General features: G+C 35.7%; 1 protein-coding gene across 2 annotated transcripts in view; it reads left to right on the top strand.

Moving 5' to 3' along the window:
• The window catches only part of Maco1 (macoilin 1), a 64,055-nt gene that overhangs the window by 11,792 nt on the left and 34,754 nt on the right, over positions 1–17,509 (top strand). For both annotated transcript variants that reach the window (XM_004850610.3, XM_021263084.2), the window contains exons 2-6: positions 3,956–4,097; positions 5,955–6,081; positions 10,381–10,504; positions 12,053–12,231; positions 13,702–14,203. In XM_004850610.3, coding sequence (XP_004850667.1) covers positions 3,956–4,097; positions 5,955–6,081; positions 10,381–10,504; positions 12,053–12,231; positions 13,702–14,203 — 1,074 coding nt within the window. The remainder of the gene's footprint in view (positions 1–3,955; positions 4,098–5,954; positions 6,082–10,380; positions 10,505–12,052; positions 12,232–13,701; positions 14,204–17,509) is intronic.

The raw sequence follows: 17,509 nt of genomic DNA, 5'->3' as shown, positions 1-17,509 counted from the left end.
TTTTTATAGCATTTAGAAAATGGCATGGGATTGGGGTTGTATAGCTCAGTAGCAGAATGTTTTCTTAGCATACAAAAGGCACTGGGTTCCATTCCCAGCACTGTAGGCGGAGGAGAAAGAGAAAGGAAAAAAAAGAGGGAGGTAGAGGGCAGAGAAAGGTGGAGAAAAGCATGTAAATATACATATTCTCCTGATTCTTTTTCTCATGGAGTTGGCTTTGGAATGTTGTTCAGTGATACGTGACGGAAGTGACGTACATCACATATTCATTACTATTCCCCAGGTGGGAAAGGAACAGTACTATCAATTCTTCTCTTCCCAAAATGCCCCCAAGATATAGCAGGATCCCTACTAGCTGGCAATGCTCCATTTCACTATTTAGATAGTATTATCCAAAGAATGGCAGCCTGGTGAATATTTTTAATACCTCAGTCATTCAAACCTATAGCAGTAAAAAATGATCATCTTCATTGTTCTTTTTTCAATTCTGTATCTTCAAGGTAGGGGGTTTCCTTCCTATACATTTCCTTTTTTCAAGCAACTGCTTTCATACCTTTGATGTTCCTTAACACTCAGGTCTTATTGAGTCTCAGTTTAGTAGTAAAGATATCTAAGGAAACTTGATCTTTTGTAAGCATATGATACACCCTCAGCTTTTCTCAGGTTGCCCTTTCAGGTGGGCCTGATTCTAAAATCAAGAGACAGCCTATCTAACAAAACTGATTTTCTCTAGAATTAATCTTAAATTCCATTTAGTCATTTCAGTCTTAAAGAGTTTTAGAAAATTTAAGAAAGCTACTTGACTCATTGTTTACTTAGCCCTCTCTAACAGTAAACCATGCCTTTTACCCTTCAATAGATGTAGTACAAAAGTTGAAAGATAAGTAATCAAATTATTGCTCACCAGTGTGGAAATCTAACTAATCCCTCTCCTGTATTGTGAAGGTTCTAAGATTTTTGCCAAGTCTAAAGATATTCCAAAGGGAAATTTAAACTATTCCAGCATTTCAAAATATTTATTGTAGGGCTGAGGATTTAGCTCAGTGGTTCCACCACCTGCCTCGAAAGTAGAAGGTCCTGAGTTCGATCCCTAGTACCAAAAAAAAAATTTATTATAGATCATGAAGAAAATCTGATTAAATAGACATGGTTCATACATATAAAATACTTTTATATGTGTGTGTATATATATATATATATATGGTTAATTACATGACTTACGGCTAACATGTTACTTTGATTCTCAGATCCAACTAAATTTGCTAATCCTTAAAAAACTTCTTAAATTTTAAAGCATAATTGCAGAAAAGTTCTTTTCTAAAATTATATATTGAAATAAGGGCAGAACAATAACAACTTTCAGTGGTCTTATAAACTTCTATTGTAACTACTAATGAAACAAAGAAAAGGCATATGTAATTATTATGCTTAATGGTGGTGTATTTCAAAGTAGATAGTGACTATAAGGTATTTTTTTTTCATTCTATTCCTACCGATGCCATATATAGCCTTTTTTTTTTTACCTGCACCAATTTAGTAATACTGTCTATGGATTAATCATCTGCCATTAATGACAAATAGTACTGAACATTCTTCCTTTTCCAACTAAAGTGCACTTTCTCTCCAGTATCCCTAACTGCTAGTCACCCAGGTCATTTTTTGGAGCCCTAATAGTTACCATGTGATGGCCATCAATCCTTAGGACCTGACCTTTTCCCTACTCAGACTAAGGGCCAGTTTGTTCAGTTGGTCCTTAATACAGAAATGAATCTGTGGGGGGAAAAAAAAAAAGAAATGAATCTGTGGAATATTTCACTGGCTGTGCTAGTAACCACCTATCTCAATCCTGGCTTTCCTATCCTCTTGATAATGGCAACTGTGCATCACCTTTAGTGTTCAGTATGTGGCATGATACTTCCTACACCAAAATTCTTTGTCTTCTTAGTTATCTGACACTTGTCCCTATTAGACATAAACTCTAGAATATTCATCTAATGGCCCCTTACTTGGCTCGTATTCCTGCTTAAAATCAAGCAGCTTGAAAATCTAGTTTCAAAATAGATGTGTGATCCTGAATACCTCTATGACTCAGTTGTTTCTTCTAACAAAATGTGCATTGCTCTCTGTTCAGTCAGTTTTGGACTCATTGAGAGAATGGGAATGAAGGTTATGTCCTCTAGTGAAATGAAACTAAAGATAGGACTTCAATTTAAAAGTGCTCTTTTATTTGCTTTCGGTTCCTTGATTTTATAGCAAACCTTTAAAAAACTTATCAGATCCACAGATGTTCTAAGAATTAATATGAGGAATTAACTCTAGATGGTAAATTATATATGTCATGAATACTACATGACTAAAGGGCAATTGTGTCTGTTCTTGATATCTTTTACCTGTGTGGCCTTAAAGGGTAGAGAAGAAATCCTCAATGCTAGATCTTGATTTTGTGTACCCTCCACCTCAAGAATGTCAGTCTTAGGGCCGGGGATTTAACTCAGTGGTTTCGCCGCCTGCTGCGCAAGCGCAAGGACCCAAGTTCGATCCCCAGTACCAAAAAAGAATGTCTGTCTTTTTGCATCTTATTGAAATAGATTACAGAATTTTAAAAAATTGCCAAGTGTGGTGGTACATGCCTGTAATCCCAGCACTTGGGAGGCTGAGGCAGGAGAATCGCTGTGAGCTTGAGGTCAGGTTGAACTACATAGTTCAAGGGCAGCCTGAACTATTTAGTGAGATCTTGTCTCAAAAAAAAAAAAAAAAGAGAAATTACTAAAAATCTTGATGTGGGCTAAAGGAATAGCTCAGTGCCCAGGTATGTTGTTTAGCGTGACAGGCTTCTATTCAATACCCAGCACCGCCCCTGAAATCTTAATTTTGTTGGTATTTTTTCAGATAGCTAATTTAGAATGTTGGTATTGAAAAATATTATGCAAGACTCTGGACAAATCAAAATAAGTTCTAGGTATTTCCAATCTGTATATTTTAGAAAACTATTTTATTACCTAAGTTAGACCTCCTCAGAATTAGTGGGATTGGGAATATAGTGATACAGATTATTAGTAGTTAAAATAAAGGTTTCTATTATTATTATTATTGTTGAAAATGAACTTTCAGATTACATGAAAAATAATTTTTATCCATGTCTTTACCTCATTTTGAGCATAGTGCAGTGGTTAGATATGTGTTCTAACTGACTTTTCAAAGTGTATTTCTGTTTAACTTAAATCCAGCGGGAATTGCGAACATACATTTATAGCTCAGCCAGAGCAAGGCCTGAATGCTTAAAGAATTTTTCTTCAATATATGTTTTTGTGCCCTCACTGTCCTTGGTAGTGATCAGCATGTGCTCCCTAAGTTAGTTTCTATTTTTGACATTCATTTGGTTAATGTGGTTGAATACTATATAGAGAACCAAGAGAAGAAGGGAAAAAGGATGGAATTCTTCAAACATATAGGGGTGTGCATCAAGAATTTCAAAGAGCTGGGGATTTAGCTTAGTAGGTCCCAAGTTTGGTCCCCAGTACCACCCCCCCCCCAAAAAAAAGAATTCAAAGATTCTAAAACAGATGTAGAGGGGTGGGAAAGCACACATTTGAAGCCTTTCAACTGTGACATTTTCTTCTAATGAAAAACAGCTTGAAAGCTGTAATTTTGAGAGTGTTGCAGGATTTTAAAGTCAGACACTTAGCACATTTTTTAAGAGTGCTGAAATTTAAATGTTTTTTTCCATCTTAAATGAAATTAAGCATTTTGGTCATCATAATATCTTGATATTTATGAGTCACGGAGTGAACACTAGAGCTTTTAAAATTTGGATAGACCATGGCAGCAAATCTTGTGCTCTATCTCCATTGTGTTCATGGCAAATGATGTTGTGTTCTGTTTCTTTTAGATAGTACATTTCCTATTTCTGCTTCTTCACAAATGACCTTGAACTCTTTATTTTTATATTTTGCAGTACATTTTTATACCTGAAATTCCTGGTAGTGTGGGCACTTGTCCTCCTTGCAGATTTTGTTCTGGAGTTCAGATTTGAATACCTGTGGCCATTCTGGCTTTTCATCAGAAGCGTCTATGATTCCTTCAGATACCAGGGACTGGTATGTTTACTAATACATGCTCTCCAACTATATGAGGAATTTAATTACCCTTCTAAGAAAATCTCCAATAGTTGATGGTAACCTATGGAAAGTAATTTTATTAACAATACTTAGGTAACTGTATTGGGATGAACTAATAGGGTCTGTGGACTCAAACTGGCCTCTTGTGCTATTTTGTCTACCCACTGATAAGATTATTTTTTTCCTGCTGTCCCATTCCAGAAGAAAGAAGGAGTTGGATCGCAGACTAGTAGGGAGAGAGTTGAAATAATAGTAGAGAAGCATTGATTGCCCAGTCCTACTCTGAAGTGTTTCTGGAATCCCTGTCACAATGTTAGTGATTGAATTAGAGTTGGAACAGTGATTCTTAAACTTTAATCTCATGACCCTGCGGTATTCCCCTCACCCCCACCCCCAGTTCAGAGGATTGAACCCAAGGCCTTCTCACTGAGCTATGTCCCTAGCATTTTCTGTATTTTTAAAATTTTGATAGAGTCTTACTAAATTGGTAAATTGCCCGGACTGGACTCTAACATTTAATCCTCCTGCCCCAGGCGCCCAGAGTACTTGGATTATAGGTATGTGCCACCACACCTGACTAGGCACTCTTAAAAATTATTGAGGGCTGAAAAGAGCTTTTGTTCATGTCGATTACACTTATCTGTATTTTCTATATTAGAAATTTAAACTGGGAAAATTTAAAAAATGTATTTATTAATCCACTGAATAATAGTAACAAATCCTTTACATAGTAATGCAAATTATATTTTTATTCTTTTTTTTTTCCAATGGAAATGAGGATTGAACCCAGCACCTTTGTGCTCAGCTACCTCCTCAATCCTTTTTATTTTGAGACAGTCTCATTAAGTTACATGCTGGGTTCGAACTTGCGGTCTGTCTCAGCCTCCCAGAGGGCTGGGATTATAGGTATGCACCACCATGCCAAATCAAATTACATTTTAAAATGAAAAACAACTTTTTTTTTCAAAAAAATAAAATAGTGGCTCCATTTTTAAATATCTTTAATACCTGGCTTAGTGGAAGACATTTTAATACCTGCTGCTGAACTGAGTCTGTTGCAACTCACATGTAACTTCTAGAAACTTCTACCATACTCAAGAGTAAATTAGTGTGAGAAAGTTAGATAACCTGTTAGTATTTTTGTGAAAGTAATTTTGGCCTCAAAGAACCTCTGAAGGGATCTCAGAAACCTTCCAGAAATCTCTAGACTACATCTTTAGAATTACTGGGTTAGAGCAAGGGAATAGGCCTGGGCTTGTTCATTTCCTTTATGTGTTACTTCTCTTGTGTCCGTAGCCACACCTTAAACTACAACTCTTTAATGCAGGCCTGGTGCTTTGGTTAGAGCAAATCCATGCGTTAAAAAGATGGTTTTAAGCTCATATCCAGTTGGTAATAGATAGTGGTATTCAGAGGAGGACTGCTACAGTTATTAACATCAGCATATTTCTTACTAATATTATGGATCATCTGTGTTCCAGCAAGCCTATCCTTTAATAATGAGGCTCTTTAGGAGTGTTTGTGAGGAGAAAGAAGGCTTTTCTGTTAAAATTCTTGTTCTCTCGGGTAATCCACCTGTAGAATCTAAATAAGCTCACTGTGGTTCAACTTCAGTTTGTTCTGGTCCAGTTCTTCATGATTTAAGGACTATAAATAGTACTACTCATTACAGTCTTGAGTTAACCACTTCTTTTTATATGGTAGATTTTAAATGTTTACAGTTTCTTCTTGTTAACTTGCTCTGTGTTCAGTAATTTTGTTCAATAAGCTTTTAATAACTCGTGTTTGAAAATAATGAGTTCTAAAATGTGTTTTTTTATTTTGTTTTTCCCATAGGCCTTCTCAGTATTTTTTGTTTGTGTAGCATTCACATCAAATATAATATGTCTGCTCTTCATTCCCATACAATGGCTTTTTTTTGCTGCTAGCACATATGTATGGGTTCAGTATGTATGGCACACAGGTAAGTCTTATTAATTTCTTAGATGGATAAAAATCTTAGTTTCAAGTTTTTTAAATGTGATTTCTTTGAATAAATTATTTATAATTGAGTTTATGTAGATATTTTTTAATTGCCTTTTCCTAATAGATTGTAATATATTTTTACAAATATATATGTTTTTCATTATTTGAATCAAAAGTTTAAGCCTTTATTATTTCTTATCTCGATTGTAGGGATTTCAATTACCACCACTTGTGAAAAGATAAATTTTTTTTAAAAGTTGAAATGATTTTTGTTTAGGAATAGTTGAAGACAGCCATGTGCCAAATTAGAAAAATGTTCATAATTTTCATTATTGAAAAGAATGTCAGAGGTCATGTAGGTAAACCCAAGTTGGACACAAGAATCCCCACAGCATCCCTGGCATATGAAAGTTTTACCTCTGAAACCCTGAAGTGACAGAGCAACTTACCCATCATTCCTGGCACCATGTTCCATTTAGGGGCTGCTGTAATGGAAAGTTCTTCCTCATACTGAGCCAAAAGTGTCCTCCTCATATTTTTTTCTCTGCACAAGATTTATTCCTTTTTTTTGGTACCAGGGATTGAACTCGGGTCCTTGCACTTGTGCAGCAGGTAGTGACAAGATTTATTTCTTAACCACGGTGTTTTAGAATGATCTTATACACTCTAACACAGAAGGAATGATTCAAAATCCACCAAAAGTTAAAGGTCAGAGCCAAAGTCAGTGGCTGTGTATATCCCATGAAAATTATTGTTTCATCCTCATATTTTTAACCCAGTATATCATAACTATTTTGGGGCCCACTGATTCTTAGAGGTCCTAAAAAGGCTTCCCCCAGAAAAATGTTTGGAAATACACAAAACTTCACCTTAAAACTAGGAACCTTCACACCAGAGCCACTCTGAATGAGTATAATCTTCCTATCAGTTAACATTTCTTTAGAGATCTGAAGACCTTGTCATATTCTCTTCATTCTTTTCCATAGGCAGAAGTATCTCTGATTTCATCAGCTTTTCTTTGTATGCCATTTTAAGTATTCTCACCATCCTGGTCTCCTAGTTCTTAGTGGTTTTGTGTACTATATTTCAGGTATGTTCTAACTAGAATAGAGCTACACAGCTACCTCCTTTCTTCTTAAAGCTACACTGTTTCTTCAAACCAAGATCAGATGAGATATTTTAACAGCAACAGCCCACTGGGAAAACCTGAAAGTGGCATGCATGGGGATTTGAGGATTGGCTTTCAGGGTCATACTTGTCTGCAAAGCTACATGAAATTTGATTCTTAGGCCCAGTTGCAACGTGTAGTATGTTGACCACTGAGAGTGCACCAAATGATAGGAGCTCTCTGAAGCAATATTCATCCTCTTCTCAAAGCTGCTAAGAGGATGATATTGGCCCATGAAGAAGGCATAATTGAGTCCTGTTATCCAAAGTATCCATTGTGAGCATGATTTTTTCCATATTTAGCACTCTTTTGTAACTGAGTTGATTTATAAGCTACCATGGACATTCTTTAGTCTGCTTTCCTCTAATTTTTCTTTGCATTAGTTTGTACTTATATTTCTTGTTGTGGGTATCAGTTTTGAGTGCCTTACCTCCTGAATACTTGTCCCTCTTTCTAGGTCTCATATTGTGTGAAAGTGGAGTACCCTAGATAATGTCTAAAGGTGCCTTTCAGCTCAGATATTCTGGGACTCTTGATGAACTGCGGCAGTTCCCTAAATTTCTTCAATATTTAGTAGTAGGGAGTAAACTAACCATGTAACTCTTCATAGAACTTATTGGGAATTAGTTCAGTGGGTGACCCATTGGGCAGCAGTATAGTGGTGTCCTAAAGTGATTGTGCCCTCTCTTTATCCTTAGGGTAGAAATGCACATTAGCGCGGCTGAGATGTGAAATATGTTTTAATTTGGAACAACTAGGGCTGAAACAAAATAAAATAAAAATTTGTGTTCTTATTGAGCCTGACAAATATGAGTGCAACTTATATAATTTGGGGCTAATTTTTTTCCAGTTAAACTTCTTTCTTAAGAATATTAGGAATGATTGATGAAATTATATATGACCACAAAAAGTGATATTATAAAGTTTTTCCTTGTGTTAAGAGAGAAGAAAAGACACGCAGATAAAAAACCAAATTTGTAACATGATTATTTGTTAAAAAATGCTCTCAATGTACTTTTATTTTTTTAATAGTTATAGAAATATAGGTATTTTGTCTAATTTTTCTATAATGTGCTTATTATTATAGTAATTTAAATTAATATGGGAGGTAGGAAATATACTTTTTTTTTTTTGGTACCAGGGATCGAACTCAGGTCCTTGCGCTTGCAGGGCAGGCAGCGGAACCACTGAGCTAAATCCCCAGCCCAAGGAAATACACATTTTTGAAGTGACTTTGATAATACATTATACTATAGGTTGCTATTTTTCTTTCTATATTGTGAAAATATCTAGTTTTACTCTGTTAAAACCCATAAAAATGATTGAGGTCATGAGCTGCCTTCACAGAGCTTCTGTGTTGACTTTATTTGGGGGCTAAGCTTGAGGGGACTTGGGTTTTCTTTAGCAGCAGACTCAGTACTATCTCTGAATTTAGACCCAATTTGCTTAAACTCTGGGCTTTACTGAAGTTAGGCTAAATGGTCTTTCTAATTTTTAAGATCCTATGAGTTTTCTTTAGTTTCATCCCAAAGATTCCATGTAAGTTCACTGGGTTCCTCTCCCCCAAACCTGTACAGTCCATATCATAAATATTTCATTATTAATCATGTCATAACACAGGTAGAGCTAGTCTCTAAATTTTGATTCTAAAAGCCAATGAAAATTTTTCTGTATTATCTGTACTTTCTCTGTTGCAGGCTGCTTTTTACTCCATTGAAAATTGTGTTTAATTACAAAAGGAGTTAGAGCTTGTGGTTATGAAAAAAATTTTCAGGGCCAGGGATTTAGCTCAGTGGTTCTGGCACCTGCCTCGCAAGCGCAAGGTCCCGAGTTTGATCCCCGGTACCAAAAACAAAAACAAAAAAATTTCAAATATTGCTTAAATGTCAGAAAAACATTTCTTTTTCAGGATTTTTTTTGTTTTTGTTTTTGGTACTGGAGATCAGACTTAGGACCTTGAGCTTGCGAGGTAGGTGGTGGTACTACTGAGCTAAATCCCTGGGCCAGAACATTTCTTTGTTCTACAACTTATTCTTAAGAATTTTATTTATTTTATTTTATTGGTACCAGGAATTGAACTCAGGACCTTGCACTTGTGAGGCAGGCACAGTGCCACTGAGCTAAATCCTGGCCCTAAGAATTTTATTTTTAATACATCTTTTCATGACAGTAGAGATCTTCATTCTTTAGAAAATCTGCAACATATTTCATTATGTAGATTTATCATAATTAGCTCCCTTTGAATGGGCATTTAAATTATAAATTTTTCTTATTGTAAATAATACTACAGTGAATAGTTTTATACACATATCTCGAAATTCTTTTGCATTTCTTGTGGGATAAAGTCCAAAAGTGAAATTTCTGGGTTAAAAGTGCAAGTATTTTAAATTTAATTATACTGTTAAATTTTTATATTATTGTTAAATATGAGAATGAACATTTCCCAATACCTTTTTTTCACAATTATCTTTAAAATTTTCCCCTAATAAGTTAAAAAAAGGAATCCAGTTTATATTTCCCTTATCAGTAGTAAAACTGAGCATTTTTCATTTTTTTTTAGCCATCTGTATTTCTCCTTTTATGACTTGCAAATTTTCTTAACTTACTTTGGTTTGGTTTGGTTTAGTGCTGGGAATCAAACCCAGGACCTTGCACATGCTAAGTGTGTGCTCTACCACGAAGCTACACTTCCAGCTCCCCACCTGCGTCTCCCCCTGCATCTCCTATTTTGAGACAGGAATCCTGGTACCCCATACGTGGCTGTAGCTCTTGGTCTCAAGCAGTCCTCCTCCTCCTCCCCTGTGCTGGGCTTGTAGGCAGTGCCGCTGCACTCAGCTTCATTTGCCTTTTTATTGATTTATGGGACCTCTTTGTATGTCAGAACTACAAATCTTTTATTTTATGTATATTCTGAATATTTTGTGCCAGAATGTTTGCTTTTTATTTTTGTCAGTGATTCTGTGGAATTGTTTGTCATATAAAAGCTTTCAGTTTGGATTAAATTACTTTTTAGTTTAGTTGAAAGTCTTACAGTGAAGGTTACTATAGTTGAATCAGTCTCGCAAACAACCCATCTCTTGTGTTAGTTAATGTATCATTGATGCTTGTCTCTCTATTGCTTTTCCACAGAAAGGGGAGTGTGTTTGCCTACAGTATCCCTCTGGATACTCTTTGTTTATATTGAAGCAGCAATTAGATTTAAAGATCTCAAAAATTTTCATGTAGACCTTTGTCGTCCGTTTGCTGCTCACTGGTAAGTATTTGTAATCTTAATTTATAATTCATTCCAGTGTAGAATGGGAAGTTCAACTGTTTAGTTTTTCTCAGAGATTGTACATGGGCCCTAGAAGAAATACAGCATGGTAATAAAGAGCATGAGCCCTCTTTTCAGGCAGATGAATGGTAGAACCCCAGCTCTTTCCCCTGACAGCTGTGTTACTGAGTGTGTCATTGTTTCTAACCCTCCACTTTCTTACCTGTCTCCTAGGGTCATGGGAAAGAGGAAATGGGGCAATATACATAAAATGTTTAACTTAATGCCAAGCACTTAGGTGTCTGATGAATATTACTTATTTTTATTATAATCTGATAATGATTCCAAACCTCTTGATGAAATGTATGGCTGTTTCATGAAGCTTGAAAGAACTTAGAATTTTCTTAGCCTATTTATTTATTTATTTGAAGATAATATTTATAGGAGCCTATTTATTTATAGGCGATAATACTAATTTTAAAAGAATATTATTTCTCCTCATGAAATATAAATATTGAATATTTTTCATTAAACTTTAAAAACATTTTTGAAAACGAGCTTTATTTTTATTTATAAATATTGTGAAAGTCATTTAATGTATGTTTCTCCTAAACACACCAATTTTTGCTAATATTTAATGGCAAAACCCCAGATAAACTAGAACCAACTAAAAAAAAAACTGTTTCTGGTATTTTTAGTTTTTTCACAAGTGAATTAAATAAACCTGGTCAGTAAGACTTGTCACTTTAAATTTGTAATTATAAATTGATAAGTTTCAATGTTAATGTAACTTAATACAGGTTTGACAATGTTTGCAGAAGTTTTACAACAACAGTATTAGGCTAATAGGATGAGATGAATGAAACTATTTCAACTTTTATCCCAGAGATTAAAGTTGTAAGTATTCCTGGTTTAATTTGGTGGCACAACCCAAATGTTAGCACTGATATCAGATACTTATTTAAGTGATTCCTTATGTATGACAGACTGTTTAATTTATGTATGACAGAGTGTTTATAAACTAATTTTCCAGGAATAACTGGTGACGTTATCCCTCAGGCAGCAAGAAGATGAAAGTAGTCACCTGAAATTGGCCCTGCCTTCTAGTATTAAAACCAAATAATGTCCTTTTGATTTTTTTGACACACAGAATGTTTACTTTTGGCCACCCATAAAGTCTCTACCTTTTTAGTTTTTAAAATCATACAAATGTCTAAGTTCTAATGCATAAGGCAGTTCAGTGTTTCTTCCAAGATGTTGCCTACTATGTCTGACTGTCAGTGTGGTGACTCCTTCAATTAAAGAACACTGAAGTCTAATAAAAAGTGCCTTCATATGGTCTATTCTTCCTCAGGGATTTGTTCTGCTTTCTACAGCAGACCAGAGATTGTTTATTGAATGCTATCTTTAGCTGCCATCATCAACTAGAATTTATTTTAATTCTAAGAAATTATTCTCTAATTTTAAGTCATAGGTATCCTCTATTGCTTGTTGCACTTGTTGTTTGTTTTAAGCTTGCAATTACTGGCTGGATTGTCTTCTTTCTAGTATTGGGTACCCTGTGGTGACTTTGGGCTTTGGCTTCAAAAGTTATGTGAGCTACAAAATGCGATTAAGGAAGCAAAAGGAAGTGCAAAAGGAGAACGAATTTTATATGCAGCTTCTTCAACAGGCTCTCCCTCCAGAGCAAAAGATGCTACAGAAGCAAGAAAAAGAGGCCGAGGAAGGTAGGTCTTTACCCTAAAGCTTATGGCCTAATAGCCTGGTCATCATTTTGTCTCTCAGAATTTTCGTTTTAGGAAAAATAGCTAGCATTTTGGATTTTCCTGTTTTTTGGTGTTCTACATCAGGGCTATTTTTGTTTTGTTTTGTATTTGGTCATGAAGTACAGTGTGCAGTTTTTTACCCACTCTCTGAAGGCCATTTGCTTTTAAATATGTATGTTTAATTATGTTTTTAATTTCTTATATTTTAATATTTTGTTTAAAATTTTTAAAAATATTTATTCTCAGCAACAAAATAATTTGTGACTTAACTTGTAATTGAAGCAAACCAACCAGGAACCAAAGTATAAGCAAGATAGAGATGTGAACATGTAGAATTAAATTTTATAAATCAAAAGTCTTCTAAATAGAGCAAAGACAGGTAGTTCCTATTCTGATGTTTTGTATAATGTAATATGGATTTTAAATTTACCAATTTCTAATGAGACCTCTTGTGAGCATTTAACTAAGAAATGGATGTATTGACAGCAATATTAGTTTTCTTGGTTTGGGAGTTGGAAGTTTGAGGTCATGTTTTTACTTAATATATGTCAAAATCTTTTTCTTTTGTGCGATACAAAAATATCTCTCAAGTGCCAGGCATGGTGGCACTTACCTATAATCCGAGCACTCAGGAGGCTGAGGCAGGAGGATCACCATGAGTTTGAGGCCAGCCTGGGCTACATAGTAAGTGCAGGGCAAGTGAGACCCTGTCTCAAAAAAAATCCTCAAGTAAACCTTAAATTGGAATGTGTAATCCCGATACAGAAAATTCTTTACCAAGTGGCTTGGTAAATGATACAGACTTTTTGTTACCTCAACATTATAGTTAAGAAAGAGGATAGATGTCCTTATATCCTAAAATTACACCTTTTTTTTTGTTTCATTTAACTTATTTTCAGTAAAGTGAGTAGCAGTTTGCTTAATCTTGGCACTTTTTGAAATATAACCTCTTAGAATAATCTGCATTGGTCCTTTCACCCTTGTGACAGGGAAGTTTGATTCAATGTAAATGAAGTTGACTTGAATATAAAATTCTAATCTTGTTTTATTTATTTATTTACTTCTAATCTTGTTTTAAGGCCAAACTTTTATTTTTTTGGTACTGGGGATCGAACTTGGGACCTTGCGCTTGCGAGGCAGGCCGCGGAACCACTGAGCTAAATCCCCAGCCCCAAGGTCAAACTTTTAATGGCTTGATTTTTATAAATAAATGGTGACTTTCCAAATGTGCAGGTTCTCATATGTATTTGGATTTGTTTCTTGAAGTTAGCATAATTCATGGTAGCTATGCTTCTAAGTAATTTGCAAATTAATGTAGTAAATTTCTAAGCATAGTTAATACAGTTTGTTGAATCAGTCTAGTCTGTATTAAAAAGCTAAATATTCTGGTATGGGGTTTTTTTGTTTGTTGGTTTGTTTTTGGTATTGTAGCAGCAAGAGGATTACCTGATATGGATTCCTCGATTCTTATACACCACAACGGAGGCATCCCAGCCAATAAAAAACTGTCCACAACTTTACCAGAGATAGAGTATCGAGACAAAGGGAAAGAAAAGGACAAGGATGCCAAGAAACACAACCTTGGAATAAATAACAACAATATTCTACAACCTGTAGACTCTAAAATACAAGAAATTGAGTATATGGAAAACCATATCAATAGTAAAAGATTAAATAACGATCTTGTGGGAAGTACAGAAAATCTCTTGAAAGAGGACTCATGTACTGCTTCCTCAAAAAATTATAAAAATGCCAGTGGAGTTGTGAACTCCTCACCTCGAAGTCACAGCACCACAAACGGGAGCATTCCTTCCTCATCTAGTAAAAATGAGAAGAAGCAGAAGTGCACTAGCAAGAGCCCAAGTACACACAAGGACTTAATGGAAAACTGTATTCCTAATAACCAGCTAAGCAAACCAGATGCACTGGTAAGGTAAGTATGTGTGCTGGATCCTTACCAACACTTTCCAAAAAACTTGACATGCTCTTGAAAAACAAACACTCCCCAGTGGGCCTGTAGGGATTGTTTATGATTGGATACTGTGACTAGTGACATTTTGGTGTTTGTTTTACATGGATTTGTTGGTCACCTTGTGTCATTGTCTTAAGTATTGACTAAGCGTTCTGTGGGGTTCTGAATCAAAGGTGATGTGATGATTTTCCACATTTGACAGATTTGTGTGTGACCTGATTTTTCAGATGGTGTTGGAAGGCTCTTTAGTCCTTGTCCTTTTATGTTTGCATAGTCAAAGTTCTTCTGGCAAAACCCCAGGAAAGAAGAGTTTGGGCCCTGTTCAGGCAAATCTCTGTCAAATAGATAAGAGTTGGGGGAGGCAGAGGCTTGAGAAAGTTGTCTTTACCACTTTGCCTGTTTTGTTTACTTTGTTTATTTGCTTTTCCTGCACTTAGAAAGTGAATTATCCCTAAATAACTCGGGTAGTTAGGTTCGAAAAGTAGTCTCTTTCAAAAAACCTGATAGACCAATACAATGTTAGGTGTGGATTTTCATCTGAAATGTTCCTTTTATCTTCGGTTAAAAGAATAACGTTGTATTACGCTAACTGGCTCAGACTTAATTTTGCTGTATTTGTATAATTTTCTTGGCCAAGCATGAATATGTTGCTTTTACCTCAGATCTTTGACCTGGAAACTGAGATCTGAACCAGAGCTTTTCTCCTCACATGTTACCCAAGAGGGCATTTGTAACTCACCCAGTCCAGTGAGTTATCTTCTATTCTACTTCCTTTTGCTTAAAGACCAGGGACAACTTATTTGAAGGTGTGTGTGTGTTGGGGCGTAAGGAGTGGGGGAGGTAATCCAACATTATAAATTACATGAACCAAATTGTTCATTTGCTTTAACTTTCTGATTGGCAGCTGGATTAAGGGAGATATACTGATGTTCTACTGCTACAGGCTCTAGAGGTCTTGTAGCTTCCCATACTATGAAACATGCTGTTGCTATTGCTGACGCTAGGTAGGCACCCACATCTGTTGGTGATAACCTGACCACTCATGCTGGGCACAGAAAACACTCAGAAGACAGCCCTGCTCCAGATGCCCGTGGGAGAAAGACCAATTAGTGAATCTTCTGTTTCAAAAGGAATTTCCCACAAATCCTCTAGATGCTATAGATGAAATATCTGTCACAAGCTATTTAATGTCCTTTCTCCTATGGGATTTTTTTTTTTTTTTGGAATAGCTCTCAAGCCAAAGCAATCTTCCTATGTTGGTTCCTATGTTGGTTGTTGCAGAGAGAGCAATCAAGGCTTAGTCTGTGGGACTCTCCCTTGCACCCCAGTGTGATGTTGATTGACTCCATCACCTGATCTGCTTTTGAGACAGATTGAGAACCCAGACAACCAGTTGTCCAGTAAACTGCAGGATTGCTGTGACTTGTGCCTCTTGCTCACTCCTGGGGAGTATGCCTCTTTTGTGGTCAGCGCGCATACTCTGCCTTGACCTATAGGGCCCCAGGGCATTACTCTGTTTTAGAGAACTATGTTCTATCAAATAAAGATAGAAAAAAATTATATTTTTGTAGTTTTGTAAACTTCTATAGTATTATTTTCAACTTTTAATGTAACATAAAAATAAAGGGATGAGCCAGTTGTGGTGGTACATGACTGTAATCCCAACATTCTGGATACTAGGGCAGGAGGATCACAAGTTCAAGTCCAGTTTAGCAACTTAAGCAAGATACTGTCTTAAAATTTAAAAAGTTTTTAAATGGGCTGGGAATGTAGCTCAGTGCAAAGGCTCTGGATTTAATCCCCAGTTTTGCAAATAAATAAATGAATGAATGAATGGATGGATGACCTAAATATCCAACAACAGGAGAAATCTAAATATAGTCCATTCATTTAATAAACTTTGAGTGTAGACATTACAAAATCGTACTTTTGAGCCATATTAAAGAATATGGAAGAGTATTGTTTTTTTTTTCTGGTACCAGGGATCAAACCCAGGTCCTCAGCATTGCCAGGCAGGCATAGCGCCACTGAGAAACATCTCCAGCCCTGAGTATTCATGATGTAATGTTAGAAAGCAATTAAAAACAATTTTTCTAATATACACAGAATAAGAGATCTGAAGAGAAAAGAACCAAAATATTGACAAAAGTTTTGATACAAGGTTAGTACTGGGCATTTAGTTTTTCTTTTTGTTTTCATACATTTTCATATTTTTCCATGATGAGCAAAATAAAGAATTTAAAAGGAAAGATAGTTATCTAAGCAAATTATCCAGCTTGGTTGGCAGAGGCCCTGTCTCATTTCCTCTCACCCTTGCCATTCCCCTCAGTTTCCTCTTGTTTGACTTCATATATGTTTTCAAGAATGTTAAGACTGACTGATCCACAGCTGACATGTTTGAATTGTTAGCTAAGGAGTGAGTTTGTTATCTTCAGATGGAGAAGACTGGAATAAGTGGTGTCTGCGTCTCTTTTTAATGCAAACATATACAGCTGCTTATTTCCACAGGCACAACAGGATTGTACACAGTTCTAGGCTGGCTGTAATTTCCACAGGGGTGCCTTCAATCCTTTTTCAAATATCTAAGAAAAAAATTGAAAACAATTATTACATTAATTTATTAATAATTTTACTGCAGTAATGAATTAGTTGTAATACATGTACAGCTGTCTATCTCAACACCATGGTTAAAACTTTTTGAGGAACAAGGTCAACGACTTTTGGAGAGAAAGTTAGTTACTAGTCCACCACTTTTAAGGAAAGTTCTTGTAGATGCATGTGGCTGACCAAATAAAATGTGACACATTCCCCATGAAGAGGCCAGCAGTCCTGCAAGCCTTTTTCTCAAGCTCTCTAAGCTCCATGGATGTTTCCTAGAATGCTGTATACCATGGGAATGCAAAAACAGCAGCACACAAGCCAAATCTGTCCTACTGGCAGTTTTTGTAAATATAAATTTTGTTGGAACACAGGCTCTCATTCACTTACATAATGTCAGTGGCTGCTTTTGAGCTACAGTAGCAGAGTTGATAGCTTTGACAAACTATATGGCCTGGAAAGCCAAAAATATTTCTTCTCCAGCCCTTTACAGAAAACATTAAGCTGACGCCTGTTGTACGGTAGTTGCTTCTTGTAAGGATCTTTCCCTCATAGTAGATTATGAGCTCCAAAAGACAAAATCAAAAATCTCTTCATTTATATATCTTATGTAAAAGTAAAGTTTGTAGTGAGTGATTGTTAGATATATGAATAACATGGAGGTGAGGA

Source organism: Heterocephalus glaber, unplaced genomic scaffold (assembly GCF_053883595.1).
Source record: "Heterocephalus glaber isolate CG9 unplaced genomic scaffold, H.glaber_assembly_v1.0 deba00001452, whole genome shotgun sequence".
Lineage (NCBI taxonomy): Eukaryota > Metazoa > Chordata > Mammalia > Rodentia > Bathyergidae > Heterocephalus > Heterocephalus glaber.
This window is presented reverse-complemented; position numbering and strand designations above follow the sequence as displayed.